The following is a 19,875-nucleotide window of genomic DNA, read 5'->3' as shown; positions in this document are numbered from 1 at the left end:
ACACACACACACACACACACACACACACACTAATCTATCCTATAAATAGGGGCCAAAATGATTTCCCTAAGCAGGTAGGACAACAATCTCCCTGCCCTACTCAAGCTCCAACAACTCCCTCTCCTCCAAGATCAATTACAAATTCCTCTGGCATTTGAAGCCTTTTAGCTTGGCTCCATCTTGCCTTTTCAGCCTTATTACATAGAATTCCCCTTGACCGACAATACAGGCCAAATTGGTCTTTCTGCTGTTCCTTGCAGTGAGTTATTTCTGTGTCTTTGCACTGGCTATCCCATCCTCACCCTCAGGTCTGAAATGTATTTCCTCTTTCCATGAAGATGAAGCTTGGGAACCAGAACCTAAATAAAGTCTTTTCAGATTTCTCTAGCAGCTAAATCCCCCACTGCCCATTATCTTGTATCTATTTTGTATAAATCTACATACGTGCATGTTGTCTCTTTGAATAGAATGTATACTCCTCAAACATAAGACTTGTTTCTCTGTTGTCATGGATTTCCCAGTACACAGCAAAGAGAAGGTTTGATAGATAAGATTCCCTCAATTTTGTTGGTACACTGAATTGTTTTTTTTTATATACATAATTTTATTTATTTATTTTAACACTTCAACATTTATTTCCACAAAATTTTGAGTTCCAAATTTTCTCCCCATTTGGTGCACTGAATTATTAGGGAAGTGGGCATGCACTGTGCATCTCAAAGTGGGAACCCTTCTCTTTTGTAGAATATGAAAATGGGAGGGCACTGGAGAAAGAACTATTTTGGAGTTATGGGGAGTGAAGTGCACATTTAGATGCAGCTCACAACTTTAACTCAAGAGAAGAGTGAAAAAGTTTCTAGCTACATGCAGAGGTTGGAGAAGGTACTATATTAGAAGTGGTGATTAAAGGGACAGTGACCACAGAGGACAGGAAATGATACTAGGTCTACTCTAGATATAAAGCAACATCAAATAAGGATACTGTAGGAAATATGATTGCTCGAGATGAGTTCTTAGCAACTTGCAACTGATAGCGATGACAGTTACCATTGATAGAATGCTTTAAGGTTTGCAAACCTATTGTCTCAAAACAAGCATGTGAAATAGATGCTGTTATTATTCCCATTTTACAGTTTAGAAAACTGAGGCTAAGAAAGGCTAAATGATTTACTTAAGGTACCCAATTGGTAAATGTCAGAGGTCTTACTTTAACTCGTCTTCTTGATCTCCGGTATAAAACTCTACACACAGTAGCACCTAACTGCTATTGACCAGGCTGATTAAGGAATTAAGGAAGAAAAGAGATGAACGGGAAATAGTAAGGAAAAACAAAAATATATCAAACCAAATCTCAAGTGTTATCATCCTTAAGTAATTCAATAATCTCACTTGTAGATATGCAGAAATTGAGAGTTGAGGAAAAACGGAGGATGGAAGAACAAGGAAAGGTCAATCTGGCTTGACCTCTTCAGTACCACTTGGAGATCACTGGCATGAAAAGTGTTTAAAATCTTTTAAAGAGTTAATCAATGCTCTCATGCATTTGCCTCAGTGTTGGAACATGTAGAATCAGGCAAGCCCTTTACACATAATGAGCCCAGATTATCTTGAAAGCATGTCTCTCAATTGGGACTCTTTGTTTTCAGCTCTTGGGATGGTCAGAATTTAATTTTGCCACAACTACTTAAAGTTCTTTTGAGTTCTTGTGACTATTACTGCTCTTTTCTGAATTCAGTTTATGTTATCAACCTGTTCAAAGTACCACGACAATTCTTAAAAGGTAATGAAATTGGGGCTTTAGGGACAATTATATATCAAAAAAGGTTGTTCGTCAGAAACCTATTCCATTCGCCAGTAACAACATCAACAAAAACGATATCTAATATTTACACAGAGCTTCAAGACTTGTAAAGTCTCTTACAAGTATTATCTCATTTATTCCTCACAAAAATTCTGTGGAGTAGGTGCTATTATCCTCATTTTACAGATGAGGAAATTGAGGCAGACAAAGATTAAAGGACTTGTGCAGGATCATAAACTAGATAAAAGATTTTCTACAGTGATATTGTCCCATACAAATTAGAGTTCTTGGATTTGACATGGGCTACCATTGAGAAGATAAAAAACTATGGATATCTTGTGGTATCTTGGAAAGAGCACTGGTTCTGAGGTGTAAGGTCCTGGGCTAAAATCATGTCGCTTGTACTCATTATCTGTGTGACCTTGGGCAAATCACAGTCTCATGAAGGGGCTGACTTAGAAAACTTCTATGATCCTTTGAACCACTCAAATACTGGCATCCATAGTCAATGCAGGAGAAGAGCTTGCTGACCGGTTCAATCCATGTCAACGGCTTTTCAGGTTGCTGCTATTCAATATCTCCTACTAAAACTAGGAAAATTCAAATTTATGAGTCAAGGAAATCAGTTTCAGGAACAGTACTGAAGGCACACACAAGGCCAGGGCCAATCAATCTTTCGTTAGCACTGTGGAAGAGACAGGCAAGTCCATGCTAGATGAATCTAAGGGGTGAGGACATCATTTATATGCAGATACTATAATACCTAGAGCAGATGTTGAAGAAAAGTGATGGGGATGGAAACAGGGGCCACCCTGGAAACCTTAAAATATTATCTATGCCACTCTATTCTCCTCTGCTCCCTTTGCACTGGAATTCAAAGATCTATACATAGTAATGATTTAAAAAAAAGATTGAAGATGCTATATTAAATACTGGATCCTGAGCAATTTGTACCGATGCTTCAAATGAATCTGTTATTCCATCAAAATGGGCATTCCCTCCATATGTTCAGATTCTATTCTGTCTATAACCTTCTCATTCTGTATTTTCACACAGATCTCTCCTAGATCCTCCATAGGAGATCAATGTGTGAAAGGAAGAATTTGAAACCAGGTCCTCCTGACCTCAATACTAACCTTCTATCATCTATGTCCTGATGTCTCCCCCATAATATATTCTTAATATATGCTTCTTAAAATATTTATAGTAGTCACGCCAGGGAATGCTTGTTGAACAAAATCAACTAATATCTGGAAAATTGTGTAGGGTTTTAGGAGCCCAAGCTTCCCTCTGAGATAAAGGGCTATCTTTAAAATGATGCTTTGTTTGGTGTTTCTATATGAAAATCATGGATTATCACAGTTTCTAAAGAATTAAAGTTAAAGGCCAACCAAAGGACAATGGGGAAGCACAGGCTGGATATGAGTAGGCCTTAATGTATCATCAATGAAATGTTATACACAAAAAAAAAAAATGTGTTGGATTCCAAGTAGAGAATTTAAGGAGGAAGATCAGGGAAAAGAATTACATAGGACAGGATGATGTAGATTGATTGTGGTTTGTTCCACAAGAAGTATGCAGTTGATTAAATCACAGATACATCAGAGTGCTGTAACACTTGTGGTTTTTTTTAATGAATAAGACTTATATTACCCTATAGAATTTTGTTGCTAACCAATTTTAGGGCAATTGATTTGACATTCAACACATCATTAACGTAGTTTGAGGATACTGAACTAGAGGATAGTAGGTATGTTTGTTAGTGTTGGTGGGGGGGAAAGGTTGGATTAGCAGTGAGCCAGAGAAAGGTTGCACAGTGTGCAATTGTATGCATATATGCACAATGAAAAAAATAACCAAGGAAAACCTTTTCAAATGAGCATTTTTCCATTGGTAGAATGTCAAGTCAAGTGAATAAAAAAAAAGAAAGAACGGGCAGGGGGAAGGAGAACCAACTAGTCCCTGATCTCATGGAGCTCACTTTCTAATGGGGAAGACTACAGGTAAACAATTATGTACATACAAGATATGGCTTCTTCTGGAAAGTAGGATTTGAGCTATACCTTGAAGGAAGCTAATAAGCCAGGAGGCAAGATGAGAAGGAAGAAGAGTAGTTATGATAGACAGCTAATAAAAAGACACAAAACTGGTAGATCAGAGTATCAAAAGAAGGGATAGCTAGAAGGCTTATGCTGCTAAATCACTGAGTAATAAATAAGGTAGTATAGTGGAAGATAAATGGAAACATAAGAAAGGACAGATTGTAAAGGGCTTTACAAGCCAAACAACATTTTGCGTTTGATCCTGGAGATAATAGGGGGCTACTAGAGATTATTCAGGAGGTGACATGGTCAGTCAGACCTACACTTTAGGGCGATGAATATGACAGCTCAGTGAAGTGAGCATGTTTAGGCTACTACAGTTCTGGGTAAGCACAGGGGTAACACCTTGATTATGGAATTTACACTGTTTTTCCAAGATGTTTCAAATCTAAGTCACCTGAAGCAGGATCCTCTTTTTATGTTCTGTGCAGTGTTTTGTTTAACTATATTGAGGATCATGTCAATGAGGGTAAGGGGCAACACGGTACAGTGGCTAGAGGGTTTCTCTTATAGTTAAGAAGTCAAGGGTGCAAGTCATGTGCTAGCTGTGTGACCTTAGGCAAGTCACTGAAACTTTTAGTACCCTCTAGTGCTAGAAGAAACAAACAAGTTTCAGATCAATACTGGCAGAATTTGTTTCCACACCAGGAATTCCTGACATAGATGAAATACTGACCCAGACAAAATGAAAGAAGAATGATTTCATTTATGCTATAATGCAATTTAATTTTTTATGATTAGTTACATTTATTATCACCAGCTACAGTTTTGCTTCACAAATCCTATCAGATACTGTAAGATGGGAGTATGGCCCCTAATTCTTGTTGAAAAATAACAGGTAAGTGAAAAGGTTAGCATCCGTGAATGGTAGGGACCCCCTGACAAACTCATCTCGTGGATATCATTAATGTTGCCTAAACACTCTGTGAGATTACTTTGTGCAATCACCAGTAGTGATGGTGTTTCTGTATCATGCATGCAAACTTAGTCAAAGCCTAACATGGTCTTTGTTGGGCAGTTCTAAGATGACCTGCCTAAGACCCCCACCCTGCCAATAATTGAATATGCTGATAATCCATCCTGCACAAGGCATTTAATTGGACTATAAAGACCATTTTCTATTGGTGCTTTAGTCTTTCTCTTCCTCCGTCTGACTTATAAAACCAAGATAAGTAACAACACATATCAACCTAGAACTTTGCCCTATCATGCATTGTCTGTGAAATCCTCTTTTTTCCTTACTGTCAGTCCTTAGTGGTACTGCAGATGAGTGAGTGCATGCATTATCCCTGGATGTGTGTGGCTATCATCCTACGTGAGTGTGTCTGTTTCTGTCCTTGACTCACTTTCTTCTTTTCTTTCTTCCCCCCTCTCTCTCTCCCTCTTTTCCTTGATGTCTTAGTACCAGTCAGACCCTTTCTGTTTAACTCTTTTCTTTTATTCCAAAAAACACTCAGCGAGCTATTCAGAGTATGAGTCTATACAGAAGGCACACGCATGGAGTGCTCACCACTATGGGAAAAGATGTGCTCCCTGAAAATTGTCACATCCAGAAAGCACTGCTGTCTTTCACTGAAGTTAATAAAAGGAAGTCTTTCTCTCCTTAGAATTTGTGAAATAATAAATTTGAAGAATTATCAATAAGATTTTATTGAAAATGTGTCTTGAAAGATGCAAAAATTTAAAAAAAGATCATAAAAAAACCAAACGATGAACATTTCACAAAGGCACATGTAACTGAACATTTATGATGGAAAGCCTATGTCAATGTCAGATGCTTCAGAGATGGATGTGATAAGAGCACTCCTACCTAAAAACGGCTAGTAAAAGGCAGAAAACTTCTATGACTTAGTAATAAGTTGTCAGTAATTGATGTATTTATATATATATGCATATGTATACATGCTGATACTTCTCTAATTACCATGTTATAGCCTAGCTCTATAATATCTATATTTCTTATACAATTAACCTTAGTTGTATGGTATTTTGGAGTGATCATTGACAAAATGTATGGAATGCAAGAAATAGTATTTTCTTCAGGATATTTTTAATATCCTGACTAAACTGAGTTATTGCATTCTCCCCACAAATAAAATACCTGTGTGTGTGTGTGTCTCATGAAACCACCTGTAAATTAACCATGGATGAACAATCTGAATTTTCTAGCCCTCTGTGTTCACTACCACAAAAAGGGATTTGTAAATACATACACATACATATATAGGGGTATGTGTGTGTGTGTGTATATGTGTGTGTGTATAATATACATATATAAGTAAAATCCAGGCAAATAAATAAAATTAATGCCACAGTGTAGTACATTGAAAAAGGGTATATTAGCTTTGGAGTCAGAGAACTTAGGTTCGTATTCAGACTTTATTACTGCCTACCTATGTGACTTTAGGCACAGAAATCTCTTAACTTTTCTAAACATGAGTTTCCTCATCTATGAAATAGGGGTAGTATGGAGGTGAACTGGATTATGTGGCTTTTAAGATTCCTTTTTGGCTACGGATCTAAAATCCTACTATCTCCAATCCTATCCTCCTATTAAACCTTACCATTTTAATGGAAATACAGGTTTTACAAAATGAAAGTAAATGTGGCAAGTTCTGGTTTCAGGTCTTGCACCTAGACAGTAGCATTAACTTTTCACTAGGCAGTTAGGTGGTACTGTGAATTGAGTGCTAAACTTAAGAGTCAGAAAGACCTAAATTCAAATCTGACCTTGGAGGCTTACTAGCTCTATGACCCTTGATTAGTCACTTAATCTGCTTGACTCAGTTTCCTCCAGTAGAGGAATGGAGATAATAATTACACCTATTTATAAGTGTGTGTGTATGTATATAGGTGTATATGTTTATGTATATATTACATATATACATACACATAAGCAAGCGAATATAAAGTTAACAGAATAATTTCAATGAGACTGTTCATTTCTGAAGATATCAGGAACAGGCTTATGAAGGAAGTGCTGTGTCATCCATATTCTGAAAGAAGTTAAGGACTTGACAAAAACAAGTGAGGATGGAGTGTGTTTTGGACTTTGAAGGGGAGGGAGGAAAGGGCCAGAGTACTTGTGAAAAAACTGAATCAGGAGATACAATGTCATGTATAGGAAAGAGCCAGCAGACCAATTTGACTCAAATGGAGAATTTAAGATGAGGACTAATATGAAATAAAACTGGAGAAGTAGGTACAGGCCAGACCATTAATGGCTTCAAATGTCAGGCTGAGGATTTTTTGTTTTGTCCTAGAGGCATAAAGTAGCACTGAAGATTTCTGACCTGGAGATTTTATGCTAAGATCTGGATTTAGGGAATAGCAATTTCAAGGCTGTGTAAAGGAGGCAGAGACATCATTAGAAAGCTACTGCATTAATTGAGGAAAATTCTAATTAATGCAAGTGGAGAGAGACAGTGTTGGATATATGACACATAAGATGGACAAGCCTTGGCAACTGATTAGATAGAAGGGTTGTGGGAAAAGAAAGAATCAAACATAGCTCAGAAGCTGGTTTTACACTTGTTCTATTTCCTGTTTAAAATTATTATCATGGCCTTCTTTGATGTGGTAGCTGGCTAAAAAACTTACTCAGCTACCTTTCTCCATTGGTGTCTATCGATAATCAACTTTCTTCTTGTCACTGATTGGGACTCCTTTTTTTCTTTGATATCAATTCCTCACAAGAAATAAGGTCATTTAAACTAAGGCAATAGATCAAAAGTCCTTCCTTGTCCTCTCTATGCTTTTTCTCTTGCCTCCACCAGTTAGAATTTTCTCTAAGATAGGGATGAAAACATTAACAAGTACACACACATACACACACACACACACATACACATGAATCAATATATTTATTGAGCACTCTGTATAAATTCCTTGCTGGGTTTTGCGAAGAATACAAAGGCATAAAAGACAGTAGTTCCCATCCCCATCTTCACACAAACACACACACATGGATGCATATACACCATGAATATTTACTAAGCACCTACTATGTGCCAGGTACTATTAAACACTGAGGATACAAAGAAAAAACAAAAACAGTTCCTGCTTTCAGGAGATTATATTCCAATGGGAGAGACAAAATGTACACAAATAGGCATATAAATAACAATACAAACATATAGATGCAAATCACTTTAATTTAAAAATGATGCTCTAAACCAAAAGGCAGCCCATACTAAGCCCATACTAAGCCCATACTAAGCCCATACTAAACCAAAAGGCAGCCCATACTAAGCCCATACTAAGCCCATACTAAGCCCATACTAAGCCCATACTAAGCCCATACTAAGCCCATACTAAGCCCATACTAAGCCCATACTAAGCCCACCCAATGCCAGAAACATCAGTAAGTAACTTTAAAAAAAAACAAACAAAACTACTTCCTGTTTAAAATGTTACTAGCTGATAATGGAAAAATCTCCTCTCCCTCCCTAGGGCAAACTCATAAAATTCCCTCAGTGAATGCTTTCTTGTGGTACCTGTTGCCATGCACGTGAGAGGCACAGAATGCGAAGCTGTAATGGAGCAGGGTGGGGTCAATGACAGCACCGCTTTCTGAATGTTCCATCAGTTCTGTAAGGTAGCAGAGATGTCTGTGACAGCCTCTTACTCCGTAACGAGCACAGTACTCATCTAACACAAAGACCTGGCCAGGGCTAAACCAACCCTGTAAGAGAAAAAAAAGAATTAAGATACAATTTCTTGTCAGCACTTTCATTTAGCTCAGTAGGCAGCTGGATTGAGATTTGTAACATTTCTTTTGTTGATGGTCTGTTTTGATGACCATTTTCAGTGTATGGATTTAATTTTGCGGTAAACTCTGGAAATGGCTTAGAGCAGCTGGTCCCTGATGCCAACTGTACTTATTCCTATGAAAAGGCCTTCTGACCTTGTCATTACTCTCTTCTAGGACTCAAAATTAGTAGAGTGTATTTGTCAAACCTTTTACACTATTCGTTTCAAACTCAAATTATTATATATATTTTAAAAAGAACCTCATGTATATTAAAAAAGATAATACTAAAATATATGTATAATTGGAATTACTAATAGAGAACTACTCAGAATAGAGCTAACGGAGTTTTAAGAAGCTTTCTCAGTAATCTAAATTAAAATTTTAATTCTCTAAGCAAACAGCACATGAATCTTCTACCTTCATTTTTCTAATCTCTCTCCTAAAAATACGCTAATTTTATATTCCTTCCATAATTAGGAGGTACTTATCATAAAATATTTACCCATGTACATATAGAAGGAAATACAGAATAAAGGCTAGAAAGAGAGGAAGGGAGCAGAAAATCTTTTATATAAAAGAAGGCATTCAGGCTGCATCCTGAAGGGATTCTGCAAATTTGAGGTGAGGGCAAAGCGCTCCCAAGCATGGGGGCTGGCCTGGGAAACAGAATGCCATGTGTGAGAAATAGAGAAGTCCCAGTGGTGAAACCAGAAAGTGTGGGAAGAGGAGTAATGTATAATGAGATTGGGAAGATAGCTTGTGACCAGAGAGTGAAGGCTTTAAAAACTAAGCAGAGAAATTTAAATTGGATCCTAGAAACAAGAGGGAGTAACTGGATTGCATTGGATTGGACTGGATTGAAGTAAAGAGTAAGTAGTGTGGTGAGATGTATGTTTAAGGAAAATCACTTTGGAAGTTGTATGGAGGATGGATTGTAGTTGGGAGAAATTTGAGGCTGGGAAACCAATTAGGAAGCCATTGCCACTGTTTGGACAAGAGATGATGATGGCCTGGTAAGAGCAGAGTAGGGCTTTGAAAGGGAAAATGGTTTGACATAAGAATGAAAAGAGTCAAGAAGGCAAAAAGAAAGGATGGAAGAAAAACAGAAAGAACACAGATCACAGAATTTTAGAACTCAGAGGGAAAAATGAAGGAAATAACATGGAAGGATGAAAGAAGAAAAAGAAAAGTGATACAGAAATAAAGAGACAAGGAAAAAGGACAAGTGAGTTTTTTTGATTATCTTTTTAAGTACAGTTGGCATCTTAGTCTAACATTGTTTTCATATGCATACCATGAGGCAACCTGACTGGAATATAAACAATAACAAAAACAAAAAACCCTACCTCATTTAAAAAAAAAAAGAGGAAAGTTCTTTTAGTACTTCTTAAACTAAACCTACTTGAATAAGGTCCAAGAAAGATCTCCTTTTACTGAAACTTACTTTAGAATGAAAAGCATTTTCCTGAGATTCTATCTTTCTTTCAACAAACTATTTCTATGCATGGATATGTAGTGCCATTTTTGGGCTTTGCCCATAGAAACTTGACCTTGAGGTAGAAAAGAAGAGCTAGGAAACATTCCGATGGCAGGCATTTTTTTTCCTGGCTTCCCCAAACTCTTTTGGCCTTGGACTTGACCTGGGAGAAAAGAAGGGGAAGACTAGCAAGAGTGATGCAGAGTCTGCCCTTGGAAAGGATGAAGGAACTTTGGAAGTCTTCTCAATGGGAAGAGCTGAGGAGGCCATTGGAGGTGATCCAGAGGATGCCATATTAGACAAGAGGAGAGACTGAGACAAATCACTCCTGAGAACTTCTGTTGAAATTGGGACCCAAAAGATTGGCTCACCTATGTACTTTAATCCCCACTCCTTTTCTACTCTAGGGAAAACTACGTTTTCCCACTGCTACTTAAACCCATTCTGGCTGTTTGAAAAGAATGTCTGGAGCCTTAGGGGCCTTGTTCCTTTCCTTTAAAAGTTCACTTTCACTTCTGTGTTTTAGTACGTTATTAAAATGTTGGTCAACATAAACTCAAGCTGTGTGGTATATTTTGCTTATTGCTTAGATCTAGAAATAATACAAAGGAGAGGGGATTCGAAATGAAAGACTGTTCAACCACATATCCTGATTACTTTCTTGGCCATCAATATGCTAAAGTCCTTTAATGTGTCAATATTCTAACAACTTAAGCATTTTCTGCATGTTTGAGGGTTTAGCTATTTAGAGAAATGGGTGATTTCCTAGAAAAATAAGAATTCTGTTACAGATTGCACAAAGTTCTAGTAAAATGAAAAGGGACAGAGGATATCTTAAGCAGGTATAATAAATTAATATGTTATTTTGAGTCTTAGGGACCTCATATGATTTTTGCGAAGGCAGTGTATTCACTAAGTGATTTAAAAAAATCACTGAGAAAAAGAAATTCATATCTTGAAATTCAAAGAAAGTAAATTTACTATTGTCGCTAACATGGTTATGTTTTTAGGGAGGAATGGGCTGGCCATAAAATTACAAATAATTTAGTATCTATTCATTAACGCTTTTCTTCTGTCCATCCCTTAGTATTGTATGACAAAGATAAGCCTCTCCATTTGCTTCCCCTTATTCACTTTCAGTTTGTCAACAAACATTTATTAAGCATTGCTATGTTCCAGGCACTTTCTAATTGCTGAGAATACAAAGAAAGAAAAACACCATTCCTGCCTTCAAGAAGCTCATAGTCTATTGGGGGAGATCTCATGCAAAAAATCATGTACATGTAAGCCACAGGTACTCTGTGGTACTCTCAGAGTTGAGGCACTAGCATTAACACTGACCAGGAAAGGCTTCTTGCAAAAGGTAAGATTTTAAGTGAGACCTGAAGGAAGCCAAGGAAGTAGTGAGGTAGAAGTGACAAGGCAGATTATTTCAGGCATGGGGACCAGCCAGTGAAAATGCTGAGTTGGGTGCTTCTACGTTCTTCTACGAGGAACAGTGTCACTATCTGGAATGCCACAAAATCTTAAAACTAAATCTCTTTAGGATCATGGATTTTGAATTGGAAGTTACCCTTAGAGGTCACATGTAGTCCAACTCTCTCATTTTACAGAAGTACCTGAGGATCGGAGAAGTGAAATGGCTTGTCACACACAAAGTAAGTGGAAGATCACAGACTGAAACTTAGGTCTTTTGACCACTTGCATCCTCATTTACTCTGCATTGGGCAGGAGATCTATCTTATCTCACTGAACATGCAGAACAGTCACCATTATGCCAAGAAAACTACACATATATTATTATCTACTGGATTTAAATGGTAATTTTAATATTAACATCATTCTGCCTAGACACATCTTAAAAGAAATCAGACTGATTCTAGAGGAAATTAGGCAGCTGGTCTAAAATAAATAGCTCATTCAGACTCTCTTTTTTTCCCCTTCTTTTAACTTGTAAAATTTGGAAGCAGATTATAGCTTTTGGTGGTATATAGTACAGAATTTTTGCATATATTTGTTTTAAGGAAAATGAAACTAAAATTTTCTATCAGGAGGTAAAGAGCCTGGCACTTGTTACTGTGTACAAAGTTGAAGCATGAGAGCATAGCAGGTTTTGTGAACCTATTTGATTTCAATTCAACTGTAAATCTGAAATTTAGACAGCAGTGCAAAAAATTGGAATTAGGACAAATAATGAACTTATAGAATATACAGATATATAAAAATATATAATATATTGCTATAAACATGAACATATGTAACATATAGAATGTTTGAATGGAAAGAGGGAGGCAAAGGAGATTGGAGAAATTAAAATATAAGTCCAAGATAGGTACCAAAATTTTTTTCTTGTTCCAGTGCTTTGAACAACTTTCCATTAATTTAATTACTCAACAGACTTCAGGAGATATAGGAGATAATGGCTTATTATGGGTTCCATGACAGAAGTCATCTTTGAAAAAGCCTCTAATTTGTAAAAGTGAGGATGATTTTGCTTTCGACCTCTCTGATGGGTGCTGTTCCTCCTCACCTCCACCATTACCTTCAAATCAGGAATGGATTTTCCTAGTTAGCATATGTAGAAACTGAATGTGGTGGTGGTAGTAAGTGATCATGGAAGCTGCAATTGACAAAACCACAAAAGAGTGACTCAATTGCTCACCCTCAATGTTAAAATTCTTTAGTGAAGCTAATATGATTACATGAGTGAACCATTTTGATCATCCTTCTAAACTGTTGTCTTACTGATCACTACATTTTACCAAGCAGAATTTAAAAAAATTAGTTCAAACATAGGCTAGACCAAAAAACCCTCTGATGTGTAGATGTGCCCTAAATGTGAAATAATCATCTGAACCTTGGAGTCACTAACAAAAGCCTCTCAGTTCCTCAAGTGGAAATTACTTTGTATAGATTTATCTCTAGGGTCACTCTGGGATATATAATCTTATTTCAACAAAAAGAACATTTACCAAAGGAAAAAAATTAAAACTTTTTTCATATTTAAATCACCATCTGCAACAGATGCCCCAAACTACATAAATATAAAAGAGACACACTATTACTTTAATTTGAAACAAAGTAATACCTAATTCAGAAATTTTTGGTTTGAAAGATTCTTCCTTTTATTTTGGTAAGGGCTGACATGGCTATGCATATCCATTTTGGTAACAACAAAAGACTCATATCTCAGAGAACACATATTGGTCATCAGTTTGACAGGTGTTCTTAAATTAGCAATCAAAAATGAAACAATGTCAATAGTTAAGTGATCAAGGAATTTTTAAATGTGAGAAACTCAATCCTATATAAAATGATCCTTATTCCACTTTTTCCCATTTTTAAAAATAATATACTTCAGATGACAACTTAGCTTGATAATAATTATAATAATTCTTTCAAAAGGTAATTCAAACGATCTTCCCCTACAGCTCATGAATGATATCTGCAAATGAAACTGACGTTGACTCGGCTGACCATAAGCGTTGTAATCCTATCTGCCTTTTATCTTTTCTCCATGGTTGGTACTATTTGTTTCATTTCCCTCACTTGCACCCCATGGGAAACAATGGGAAGAATTACAAGATAGATGACAAAATGTCTAATGTCTGGTGAGCTGAAGTTGTACCTTAAAATGCCTGTACAGGTGTTAGTAAATCCTACCACGGAGGTTTCTATCTTTATTAAAGCCGTCTGTTTTTATTCAGACCTCTCTAGAGGAGCTGATAAGCTACAGAGCAGAGTCCGTTAGAGTCTATTCTCTTCACTATTGAGTGGCACAGCGGTAGTCTTCAAGTGTATAATTTTCAAATTGGAAGCCAATCGATTGGAATCCTTTATCTCATCTTCAAGCACAGTTATAAAATGAGTTGGGAATAAAAGACCACTTCATAAAAACTACTTCTCACTTTTTCATTTTTTTTATTCCAACCTATACAGAAACCAAGTAGATAAGTCTGTTACTCACCAAACAAGAGTAGGAATCGTTCAGTCTATGATCCAAAGTCTGCCTCTGAAGTAATCTAAAGAGGGATGCATGGTCAAACTTGCAGGGATTAGCAGAAATAAACTCATCCATACCATGTTTCTGAGAACGATCTGCATCTGTAAATTAGGAGAAATACAGACAGATACATATGTGTGTATGTGTGTATACACACACATACACACACATACATATATACACACATACATATACATACAATTGTTAAATGGGTAAAAATAGCTATTGCAGAGCATTTAATAGTTACAGCATAAGTACAGAAGACTAATGAGGAATGCTGCATCTACTAAAACTGTGAAAGAATAATATAAATTGTAATCATTCAACTGTTTATACTATTTTAAAAAATCTCTCACTCAAAATCATTAATCAAAAGATTTTTCCTTCTTCATAAACCCCTAAATAAATGTAACATGCAAATACAAAGTATTTGGAATTAGAAAGATAAATTTTATAAAAAAAGCTAGGTCCAATGTTGAGAACATTCTTCTTCCCCTCACCCCGACACCCCCAGTTCTAGGAAGAGTTTATGGATTTGGTTTTGGCTTCTGCTAAAGAATATGACAAGATATCAAGGGACCACTCATAATAATACATTTTAAAAAAACAGCAATCATGACTAGAAACCTACTTTCCAAATGGCAAACTGGGGCAGAAATGAACACACAAGGCTTAGCTGGATCATTTCCAGCCTTCTTTTTGAATGGAGCTTTTAATGGGACAAATCTTAATGTAGAAATGGCAGTGAATGCTCTCAAGCTTCAAGCAAAAAGTCTTGCAAAAGGGAGCAGCATTTTTGTGCAAATATGTAGACAAAGCATAACTTCCCAAATGGCACTTCAATCAAAGGCCCAAATTTATTGTTCTTTACGGATTGCATCTTTCAACGCCTCTAAACCCTGCGGGTTTATCAAAAGACAAGCTTTTATGATTGCTTTTGTTAATGGTATGTTTTGTCAAAGTCTTCAATGTGAGTTATTTACCAAGTATGAACAGAAAAAGCCATATGATGTCCAAGACGACTGGTTGCATGTTAGCACATCTGCTCTGTTAGATACCATGGTCCACATTGGGACAAATAATCAGTTATCAACATAAAAATGGACTTCTTTTTACAGTGGTAATGTTCAAGCTCTTTTGTTCCTTTAAATTCATATAAAGGCCTTTTTATGTTTGTTACAAGAAAAGTACAGCCCCAAATGTGTTCTAGATGCAATTTTGAAAACAGGCGATAGCATAAACCAAAAATTTCTAAAGAAAAGGAGACAAAAGTTTATTGATTAAACTCAATTACAGAGTCAGGTTCATAACAAAACTCAATATTGATCTGTGGGCATGATGCTAACATAATCAGTCACATTTAGAAATTTAGCCCCAGATCATATTGATCCATGTCAAGTTCAACTTTCAGCTGTGTTTGTGCATGGAAGAACTATTTAATTCAAGCTGAAGGATCTACACGGCTGCATCTTGAAAAGATACACAAACAAATTCATATCACTTCGCTTTGCACTGTCAAAGCAAGAATCACATCCATGTGACAGATATCACCAAGGTGGATGTAACAAGTAGGCAGTGTGACAGTTCATTGATGGCTTAAGGTATGGGGCTCTCAGAAAAACGACCAAATGTATTTCTTAGTACTGTGCTAAATAATAAGGAATAAGCTTTTAAGATACTAACATTAGGTGGGTTAACATAAAGGTTGTTTGCTTCTCTTTGGGTGACAGATGAGACAACCTGCCATGATTTGTCTTTCATAGATAGTTTGATATTCATTTAAAATACATAAATATAAAAGAAATGTTTAGTATATAAATTTGACATGGGATATTTATCTCAAGGTGAAATAATGAATGTGACAGTGCTGTGAAAATAGAATGTGCAGTGAGATGGAGGAAATTTTTACCAAATCTGAATTATAATACATAATTATTTTATCTTTTTAAAAAAATATTTGAATCTTTTTTGTTTCTTAATTCATTTTATATTAATAAGAAAAAAGAAATTCTTTTAGTTTTTATTTCTTTGTGAAATTAAATATTTCCTCCCAAAGCATCTGCTCAATGAAACATCATTTCTTTTGGAGGCAGAGATATTTAAGGAACAAAATATTTTATCCCTCTTAGAATTATATGTAATGATCTTTTTTTAGGGAGGGAAAGATCCTATAGCTTACTTTTAGTGGTCTAAGATATGAAATATTTTATTGAACATATCTAGACATACTTCTTTAGGTAGAATAGGTCAATTCTCCAAAAGATGGCTGAACAGTCAATTTCGTCTGATAAAATCTTATTTCATATTGATTAATATTACAGAATTGGAGATAGTTTCATATCAAATATTTTGGCTCTATGAATTTTTAAAGACATAATTAAATTGCATCAAATCTGAAATTATGAGGAAAGAAGAAATGATTTTTTTGCTGAAGAAAAAAATCAATAACACAATACTTTCAAGAATTAATGGTTTTCTTGGAATGGGTAGTTTCTCTGTTGACATAGACTGTAGCTTCTCCATGCCTTCTCAACAGTTGATCAACATTCTCTACTCCAGAAAAAAAAAAATCATTAGCTGGGGGCCAGCCTTTTACTGATGAATCTTTTTGCACTATGCTAGGTTGCTGCTTGGCTAGAGTTCATTTCTGAGCATGCATTTCAAACCTTTCCAGGTTAATGGGACCTAACAAAATTAGTACTCCATTGGTGTTGGCTGCAAGAACACAGTCACCACGATGCCGTGAGAAGGGCTTTACTGAAGAATTTAAAAATAATCCTGAAAATATGTTGCCAAATACAAACAAATGTCAGCCTCACCAAAACAAAACCAAAAAAGCTTCACCAAAAATTATATTCCTTTGGGAACTAAATGAATTTGGGAGAGAAATGAACCCCATGGAAATTCTATTTCTAATCAGTCCAGGATGCTATCTGTGAATTACAAATAGGAATTATAATAGTATCCTTTTTTTTTTTCAAAAAGAGAAATTTCTGATATTTATTCTTGTAGATTAAGTCTCATTTCCTCCAATAGCAACAGCCAACAATGACAACCTGCTCAGCTCTATTCTGTCAGTAGTTGATGTTCCTCTTTCTTTTTTAATATATAATTTAATAATATCATTTTTTATAGGTTACAGATGTGTATTACCTTATCTGATCCTCATAAACCAATGAAGCAAGAGGAGCATGCATTATTATTTCTATTTCTCAGATGAGGAAAATGGAATTTGGAAAAGTGGCTTAAGTAAGGTCACATAACAAGTAGAACTGCAAGGTCTCAAACTTAATTTTTCTGGCTCAAAGTCTAGAATACTTTACAATGTAATATGCTGCCTCACAAGTGTCATTCCTGATATTCAGAATGAAGAATTACTGGTTAAGTGTAGCTTATGGATTTGTTTATTTAATGATGAATTTTAAACCCCAGAGATCTAGAAGCTTCAAAGATGCTGAGCTTCTCTATTTATATATGTATCCTTTTGTGTTCCCACTGTGAGCTGGGTGTTTAGTATTCATTAGCAGGATAATTTTATTTCCTTAAGGCAGGTATAGTGACAATCTTTAACAATGGTATTCCCTGATCCAATTCCTAGAGAAAAGAAAAATTCCATCACAGCCCAAGTATTAGGGGACATAGGCAATATCATGAAGATAGGAGTTATCTTGTACATTTCTATGTTCATCTTTTTACCCATTCTACAACCAAATCCAAGATAGAAGTATTTATACTTAAGTCACTGTTCATTCATTTAATGACCATTTATTTATTAAGCATATGCTATGTGTGAAACTACACACTACTGTGTTCAATACCGCCCTCACTGAGTTCAGTCTACTGGGGGAAACCACACATATACAGATATCTAAATATAAACTACACACAAAGTAAATATTAACATTCAACATATATTTATTTATTGAGTACTTACTGATATATGTTGTGGTGGAATTACAAAATTTAGCTAAGACTTCATGGAATTGATATCATAATAGGGGGATAACCTCTGAATACTCGCTATACTCTTTCTTTCAGTTTCACAGTTAATTTTTACATTACAGTAAATTCTCACCCCCACCACAGTAAGACTGCCCTTGAACAAAGAAAAAAAGGTAAGTAAAACCAACTCACTTTGACTGAATCTGACTTTAAACACTGATAGTCTTCAACTTCTCCAGTCAAAGAGGGGAAGTACATTTTAAAAATCCCTTCTCCAGGAACATGCCTGTACGGTCATGATAATTATATAGCATTTCATTTCATTTCACTGCTCTTGTAATTTACATTGTTGCAGTTGTGTTTATCTCCTAACTTTATTCTGCATTAGTATATACTAGTCCTCACCTTTCTCTAAATTCTTGATATTTATTATTGTTAGAGTCTAGTAAAATTCAATTGCAGTCATGTACCATAGCTTATTTAACAATTCCCCAATTAATGGGCACCTAATTTGGTTTCTCCTTATTTGTGTAAGGTGTCTTGCCTTGTGCATGCCTAGATTAGCTAACATGGAGGTACCCCGTGCTAGGTTCCTCTGCTCATGGAGAGCAGCCTCTTTTGATTAGCTGTGGATCTTTCCTGATTGCTCTTTCTTGCTGCTGTCCAGAGGTTAAAGATCATATTACACTTTCAGCATGGTCAGGGGAGAAGGAAGAATGTTACAGTCAGTACATTAAGTGCAAAAGCCCTTAGAAACCGCTCCAAGAGAGGTTTTAGACTTGGAACTTGGGGCTGTGTTCTGTAGGAACTGAGCTAAACTTTGAACTAAACTAATCCCTTTTCCCTCGCCAGAGTGGTTAATTAATTAACCAGAGTGGATTAATCTCCATGTATTGGGGAAGTAAGTTTGTATAATTGTTATTACACATTTTGAAATAAATACTCCTTTGTAAAAGCTAATCTGTTAGTGGTTAAATGGAACTGGGGCAAAAAGACCTATCCTTAAGACTGAGGGAAAATCACTGTTGGGGATTGGGTTCATTTACAGAGGGCTTAAATACCCTAAATCCCTTAAGGGTAGCAGGGAATCCCGAGGAAAGAGTGAAATGTTTCCATGCTCTCCCACTTCTTTAACTACTAGTTGGTCCCAGGGGTTCTACTTCCCCTGCCTCCAAGGCAAGTAGACTTTTCAGGCACCAAATCCCTAAACCTCATCCAGTGCAAGATCCTCATCTTCATTCACCCATAAGAATCTTCATCAGTGGAACCCCCTCCTATATCCCAAGTAAGGCCTCTTTTCTTTTCTTCCCTTTTCCATCTTCCTCCATCCCCCCTGCCCACTCTCCTATAAACTCTTCTCTTTCCAAGACCACAGAGATTACGCACCCCTCATTGCTAACCCTAGATTTGACCTAGTACATCTGTCACTTCTCTCTATCCCTTGCTCTCCTCTCTTTCATGTACTCTCTCATGGTATAGTGTAGTCCCACAAAAGAAGCACAGTGTCATCTGAAGGCAGGGCATCACCAGGTTCTATCTATAACACCTCCTGTCTTTTTCTTCACTGCTACCGCTCCCAGATTTCCATAATCAACTCTCTCCTTGCTTACATTTAGAAAGAAGTCTTGTACAGTAGAACCTTAGTTTATTAGTAACTTGGTTTACATATGCTTTGATGGACGAGGAAAAATTTTTCACAGAGTTTGTCTTGCGGGAAGAACAAAAAATCAAAGTAGGAACATCATGTTTGGACTTGAGCTGCTAGCAAAGGGCTAGCAACTAGGGCAATGTTTTGTT

At 36.2% G+C, this 19,875-nt stretch overlaps 1 protein-coding gene across 17 annotated transcripts in view; it reads right to left on the bottom strand.

Annotated features, from left to right (window-relative positions):
- The window catches only part of CADPS2 (calcium dependent secretion activator 2), a 741,873-nt gene that overhangs the window by 176,804 nt on the left and 545,194 nt on the right, over window positions 1–19,875 (bottom strand). For all 17 annotated transcript variants that reach the window (XM_072652868.1, XM_072652877.1, XM_072652869.1 and 14 more), the window contains exons 12-13: window positions 14,101–14,237; window positions 8,400–8,587 (exon numbers count right to left, since the gene is read on the bottom strand). In XM_072652868.1, coding sequence (XP_072508969.1) covers window positions 8,400–8,587; window positions 14,101–14,237 — 325 coding nt within the window. The remainder of the gene's footprint in view (window positions 1–8,399; window positions 8,588–14,100; window positions 14,238–19,875) is intronic.

Source organism: Notamacropus eugenii, chromosome 3 (genome assembly GCF_028372415.1).
Source record: "Notamacropus eugenii isolate mMacEug1 chromosome 3, mMacEug1.pri_v2, whole genome shotgun sequence".
Classification (NCBI taxonomy): domain Eukaryota; kingdom Metazoa; phylum Chordata; class Mammalia; order Diprotodontia; family Macropodidae; genus Notamacropus; species Notamacropus eugenii.
Note: the sequence above shows the minus strand (reverse complement) of the source record. Positions and strands in the feature narration are given on the sequence as shown.